Raw genomic sequence first — 6,794 nt, 5'->3', positions numbered from 1 at the left:
ATTTAGGCTTGGAAAAGGGAAGGGAAGGGAAGAAAAAAAAAAAAAAAAAAAAAAGAGAGAGAGAGAGATGGTATAGTGGGTAATGAGCTTGCTACATTACTCTGGCTTCAGCACACCTGTGCTTTCATCCCAGCAATACAAAACAGAGCCAGAAGAACCCCTGGGGCTCACTGGTCAGGTAGTTTGACCTGTCAGTGAGTTTTAGGTTCAGTAAGAGACTATTTTAAAAATGGAAATAAGATAAAGAGCAATGAAAAAAATGGCCATGGGCCTCTCTACATGGGTGACAGACACTAACACACACACACACACACACACACACACACACACACAATCAGTCTGGTGGTATAGCCTCTAACAGAGCACCTGTCTAGCATGTGCCAAGATGGCTGGGTTTGATTTTTAGCACTGCAACACAAAAACTGTTTATCATTTGGCATTAATGATCATATGAGGTATAGAGCAAGGGTCTAACATTGTTCTTCTAGTGGCAATGGTGATATCTATTGCCCCTCCCATATCAAATTTGATATGATTTACCATGTCATTTTTGTCACATACAGAGTTCCTGACATACTTATGATGTATCTAAATCTGGCTTTTTCTATGTTTCCTTCTCTTTCACCAACAGAAAGTTTCAAATGCTGCACATTAGTATTACAGTCAATCTAGGACAGGGCTATTACTTGCATTACTGTTGTTGTCAACAATCTCTTTCTTTACCATTGCTTGCTTTTTTATTTTCAAGTTTATAACCAGTTTGTGCAATTTACCGCCAAATCATCTCGCATGGACGCTATGGTGTGTCACAGTGTGTCCCACAGTACACCCTTTTGCCACACATCTTCCAATAAAGCCTCTTGGAAATATAGTAAACATTCAGATTACTACAGAGAAAACTAGCTCTTTGCAAGGAACACAACAACCTTCTTTATGTCCAGCTCTGCTTGGGTTCTCTTTAGAGGCCTGGCAACCTTCCAAAGTTCTACAGACTAAGCACGAGTTAAACTTATTTCTATATACTCCACATTTAGTCAGCCTTTCCCCATCTCTCTTTGCATCTTGAACTCTGGACTTTCCAGGGCTGCTGCTATTCAGACTTCACTTGTTGACTTCTCTGCCCAGACCTCCAAGGTGCTGGTAAGAGTATAACTCACTGGTTCCCCAGAGTGAAATGTGGTGGAATTATGCTCTGATTTGTTGTTGGGCCCTTAGGAGGAGGGGTGGACATTGCTCACATCTCCTTCTGGAAGGAATTTTTAGCAACAGGGATTATAAGGCAGATAGTAGTTGGCCAGGGAAAAGGTGTAGATCATGTAGATGTGTGAATAATCTCTATACAGTAATAATTTTCTAGCTTTGGGCCTTAGCTTTCAGAGGCATCAGAGGAATGAATGGCTTGTGCAAACTTCTTAGACTGCCTTATAACTGGGTGAGGGGTAAAGTGTCATAATATCTTGAAAGCAGGTATGTGTATGAAAGCAAGGTGGCAAAATGTTGGCAATTACTATATTCATTACACACTATCCTTTGAACATCCGTGGGCTTTAAATCCACAATAAGAAACATTTCACCAAATATTGCATTTGCAGTTGAAAAATCATTTATAAAACACAACATTGTAAAGCAAGCCAGTCATGACCCAGTTTGGAAAATGACAGCATGCCCAACAGAGAGATAAACTGAAAGATAAACTCTAACACTCTCTCTCTCTCTCTCTCTCTCTCTCTCTCTCTCTCTCTCTCTTGGTTTTGGAGACAGGGTTTCTCAGTGTANCCCTGGCTGTCCTGGAACTCACTTTGTAGACCAGGCTGGCCTCGAACTCAGAAATCCGCCTGTCTCTGCCTCCCAAGTGCTGGGATTAAAGGCGTGTGCCACCAACACCCAGCAAAAGATAAACCCTTACAATCTCTTCTGTGCTAGGCTGATGAAGCCTCTACAGCAGACTGTGGAAGAGACTAGGCAAGAGAAGACCCAGCCACCTTCAGTGCCAGTACCCCAACTTGGTAAAGCCAGGACTAGCTGTTATTAGCCCTATAGAAACAGTTACAGAAAAGGCCCCTTCATCCTTGAGGATTTATAGACAGTTACTCAATGGTTGCTGAGGAAGGGTAAGACATTTTCCTAAGTAGCATAGCTACTGGAAAGGTACTCAATTCACTAAATAAATCTCTCATTCAACTCTCTAGTCAATGACACTAATATATTTAGTGGATCACCAAAAACAAAACAAACAAACAAACAAACAAAAACATAGAAGGAGAGTTAGCAGGGAAAAAGAAAGGAGTCTTTGGGAGTATAAAAAAGAGTATTAAGGTAAATATGATCAAAACACATTATATACATGTATCAGAATGCCCTAATGAAACCCATTATCACATATAGTTAATATATGCCAATAAAAACATGGAAAACATGAACATAAATTGAGCATGGTAGTGACCACTCTTTTTTTCCATGCCAGTGTGGTCTACAAAGTGAGTTCCAGGATAGTCAAAGCTACTTAGAAAAATCTTTTCTTGAAAAAACAAACACAAAAAAGAAAAAGTAACTATAGGTAGCTTACCTGAAGTAATCACATGATGCAGCTAGCAGAATTCGATGGGCCTCAATGTGCTTCCCCTCTACCACCAGGACAACGTCAAAGAGGATCCCACTGTCTCGCAAAGCAAGCAGGCCCCGGAGCAGGGCCTGGGAGTGCTGTGTGCTTCGATAGGTATTGTTGACACAGTGGGAGTGGGAGGGCTGTGTGGGCAGCCTGCACAGCTGAGCAAAGTCCTGCTCCTCAGCCATCCTGACAGCCACAGCAGCCCTCACTACTGTAGTCAGCTGCAAGACAGAAGGAGCAAGGAGTGAACAGGTAGGTAGGTGGCACAGTGCCACACACACAGGCTGACAATACTACACCTGTGGCACCTGTTCCAGTGACTTCTCTGTGACCCTGTTTCCTGCTGCCCTGGTCCTGCTTGGCCTTCTGTCTTATAACCTCGTCTCTTTATCCTATTGTGTCACCTTCAGCACTGCAGTAAGACAGAAGTGTTCTGAGGCTGCCATGATGACTCACGAATGTTATCCCAACTACCTGGAAGGCTGAGACTACAAGATCACAACTCAGGAGCAGCCCAGAAACTTAGAGGCCCTGTCTCAAAACAGAATCAAAAAGAGGATAGAGCTGGGCAGTGGTAGCACATGCCTTTAATCCCAGCAATCTGAAGGTTGAGGCAAGTGGATCTCTATAAATTAGGAGTCTAGCCTGGTCTACAAAGGGAGTTCTAGACTAGCCAGGGCTGCCCCCCAACCCCAACCACACCTCTGTGTGTGTGTATGTGTGTGTGTGTGTGTGTGTGTGTGTGTGTGTGTGTGTAGGGGATGGAGGTGGGCAACTGGAGTGATGGATCAGTGTTTACAAGCATGTGCTGTTCTACAGGACCAGAGTTCTATTCGATTCCCATCACTTCTGTCGACAATCTCATAGCTGCCTGTAATTCCAGTTCTAGAGGAATCTGAGGTCTCTGGTTTCTTTGGGTACATACTCTCACATGCACACAGATATAAACATGCACACATACAACTAATACACATTAAAAAAAAACTAAAGGCCATCCTTATCTACAGTGGGAGTTTGAGGCAAGCCTGAGCTATATGAGACCCTATGTACAAGAACAAACAAACACTAGAGATTACCTTCTAATAATTTGGCCATTATGCTTAAAAACTGCAAAAAACATGATTTTTAAAAAGAGCCATAAAAACTCAACCAAGAAAACAAACCTACTACAAATATTCCTTTGCAAACACAAACACACACACACACAAAATGAATGAACCATAAGCAAGTGTTTACAGTCAACTACTAGAGATCTGTGGTCTATGGCCTGTGGCCAGTGGCCAACCATATGTTCTTTTAGCACAGGTCAGCCATTTAGAAGGCCATGGACCCTCTCCACTTCATGCTACCCTACTTATACTTCAGAGTTCCCTGCTATCTTTTTAAAAGTAAAAAATGATAACCAGACACGCCGGGCAGTGGTGGCGAATGCCTTTAATCCCAGCACTTGGGAGGCAGAGACAAGTAGATTTCTGAGTTCAAGGCCAGCCTGGTCTACCAAGTGAGTTCCAGGACAGTCAGGGCTACACAGAAAAACCCTGTCTGGAAAAGCCAAAAAAAAAAAAAAAAAAAAAAAGACTCAGTGGGTAAAGACATTCACCCTATAAGTCTGACAACCTGAATCCAATCCCTGAAACCCACATAGATGGAAGGAAAGACTGAACTCCACAAAATTGCCTTCTGACCTCCCCTCATAACCTGTGGTATATACATGCACACATAAAGTAACAAATAAGAAAAGTTTAAAGATTAATTTTACTTATGTGCAATATGTGTATGTAGGAGCCCTCGGCAGCCAGAAGAGAGTGTCAGATCCTCTGGAATACAACCGTGAGCCATCAACCAAGGTGCTGGGAACAAAACCCAAGTCCTCTGCAAGAGCAGTAAGCACTCTCTTTTTTTGGATTTTCAAGACAGGGTTTCTCTGTATAGCCCTGGCTGTCCTAGAATTCACTCTGTAGACTAGGCTGGCCTCGAACTCAGAAATCTGCCTGCCTCTGCCTCTGCCTCCCGAGTGCTAGGATTAAAGGCAAGCGCCATCACTGCCCGGCTACCTAGCACCTTCATATAATCTCAAAAAACATGCTCTGATAGTGAACCTGTCTTCTCTACCATTGACAGTTTGTCTCACAAGCATCTCAGGGTTAGTTTCTATGGCAATATCTGCTAAGCAGACTCTGGCTACTACCTCCAAACCTCGGCGTCCTGGAAGGCTTCCCCATCTGTGGATGACTAATAGCCCTAATAGACACTGACCCACCCCCACGATGCACATGTGGAGGTGGTCTTCACAGTTGTCAGCTGAACAGCCTGTCTGCCCTCTTGGAAGGGGATGGATATCATCTGCTCTCTAAACGGCCACCACAAAAACAAGTACAGTGAAACAGGATGGCTACTCCTTTAGACAGGCAGAGCACAAGAAAAGCTCAAGAAAAGCAATTCAGTACAACGAAGAATACAACATCCAGACAGGATGGTAACAGATCTGTGACTCCACCATCAGGAGTGCCGATACAAAAAGATCACAAACTTGGAAGCCAGCCTAGAATATGTAGACTTGTCATAAATAAATAAGGAAGAGGTGGGGTTAGAGAGAAGGCACTTAATGCAAAACTATTCGTGCAGAGACCTGGAGCTCCCAGCGCGGACATTGGGTGGAGGCGCCCTCTGCTGGTCTCTAGAGCACCTTCACCCAAGTGCACATACAGACACTTGTTTCTAACAGCCTCCACTGTCCTGGAACTCTTTGGTGATCAGGCTGGCCTCGAACTCACAGAACTCTGCCTCGAGAGTGCTGGGATTACAGGCATGCACCACCACACCTGGCTTCTCTCTCTCTCTCTCTCTCTCTCTCTCTCTCTCTCTCTCTCTCTCTCTCTCTCTTTCTCTTTTAACGACAAAACATTAAGGAGACTCTGGTGACTGCAGATCTACAATATTCCTCTACACTTTCCATTAGCTTCTGCTTATAACTTCATGCCCCTCTCACACATATAAACTAGGTTGCCTACCATTGTTTGCTACCACAAACAGCTGTGCACCGAAACAAATTTTAGAGGAATCTTCAACGAACCATTTACTGGAAAGGCATCCTCAACCTTGTGTGGGGGCTCCCATTCTCTATCTGTCCTCAACAGCATCTGTATCGCAAGGTAAGGTGTGCAACAAAAGGAAAAACAGCAGCTTGGAAAGAGCAGAAGAGGGAGCGGGTCCTTATTACCACGGGGGTGGGAGGGAGCATCCTAGAGGTGTTGACGTGCTCTGTGGCTTGTTCCCTGACTGAGGAGCATCTCGGAGATCAGGCCTTACCCTAGGAAGCCGCCGCGGGCAGAAGGTGGCCCCGTTGCACCCGGACAGGTCCGTTCGTTCGGCCTGTACAGGATCTAAACTAGTACAACCCGGAGATTGTGCACTGAGGGCGCGAGCTCTCCGGCTTCTCTCAACAACCGCGGCCGCGGCTGAAGAGCTTGAGGTCACCCCGGGAGAGGCAGCCAGGCCCGCCCGCCGCCTGTTGCAATCCCTGCTCGAATAGCTTCGAGGGACGGGGACAGGCCAGAGGCCACACTCGGACCCACGGCTGGCGACAGAACCTCACCAACCGGGCTGCGAGGGCCACGGTCCGCTTCAGCCACGCGCAGGCCTCGGCGGGTCCGCGCCACAGCGCCAGGCCCGCGCCGGACGCCCGGGGGTCGCCCGGCCAAGCCCCCGCCACGTCAGGAAGTCGCCCGCGCCCGCCCCAGGCGCCCGCGGTACTTGGCCCGGATCTCCGCGCCCGCCGCCATCCCCGCTCCCTCTCCCGTCCCCGCGTGCAGCGCGAGCTCGGCGACGAAGGCCTGCCGGGCCCGCACGGTACATGCCTCGCAGCTGACCTGGTGCTGCCGCAAGCTGAGGCCGCTCTCGCAGCAGGCGGGAGGCGGGAGGCTGGAGGTGGGGGCGGAGCCTCGCCGTCACATGGGATGCTGCGCAGGCGCAAGGGGACTCTAGGGGGGGTCGTCGCTGCTGGGCGGGGCGGGGCGAGGCTGAAGGGTCAGACCCGGGCCGCCCTGCAGAAGGATCCCATGTCCAGAAGCGCCACCCTCGAGGTGCCTTTTGAAGGTGCAAACCTAGGCCTCCTTCTTTCCCTTTCTCCTGGGCTCATTCTTACCCTCACTCATTCTCTCATTCATAGCTTCTTCACTAGCTTGTC

General features: G+C 47.3%; 1 protein-coding gene across 1 annotated transcript in view; it reads right to left on the bottom strand.

The window, feature by feature from the left end:
• Positions 1 to 6,545, bottom strand: part of Klhl22 (kelch like family member 22) — a 33,067-nt gene extending 26,522 nt beyond the window's left edge. The window contains exons 1-2 of the mRNA XM_021209671.2: positions 6,478 to 6,545; positions 2,567 to 2,829 (exon numbers count right to left, since the gene is read on the bottom strand). Coding sequence (XP_021065330.1) covers positions 2,567 to 2,793 — 227 coding nt within the window. The 5' untranslated portion in view covers positions 2,794 to 2,829; positions 6,478 to 6,545. The remainder of the gene's footprint in view (positions 1 to 2,566; positions 2,830 to 6,477) is intronic.
• Positions 6,546 to 6,794: the final 249 nt, after the last annotated feature.

The sequence above is a fragment of the Mus pahari genome, chromosome 12, assembly GCF_900095145.1.
Source record: "Mus pahari chromosome 12, PAHARI_EIJ_v1.1, whole genome shotgun sequence".
Taxonomy (NCBI): domain Eukaryota; kingdom Metazoa; phylum Chordata; class Mammalia; order Rodentia; family Muridae; genus Mus; species Mus pahari.
The sequence above is the reverse complement of the archived record's forward strand: the minus strand, read 5'-3'. Positions and strand labels throughout refer to the sequence as shown.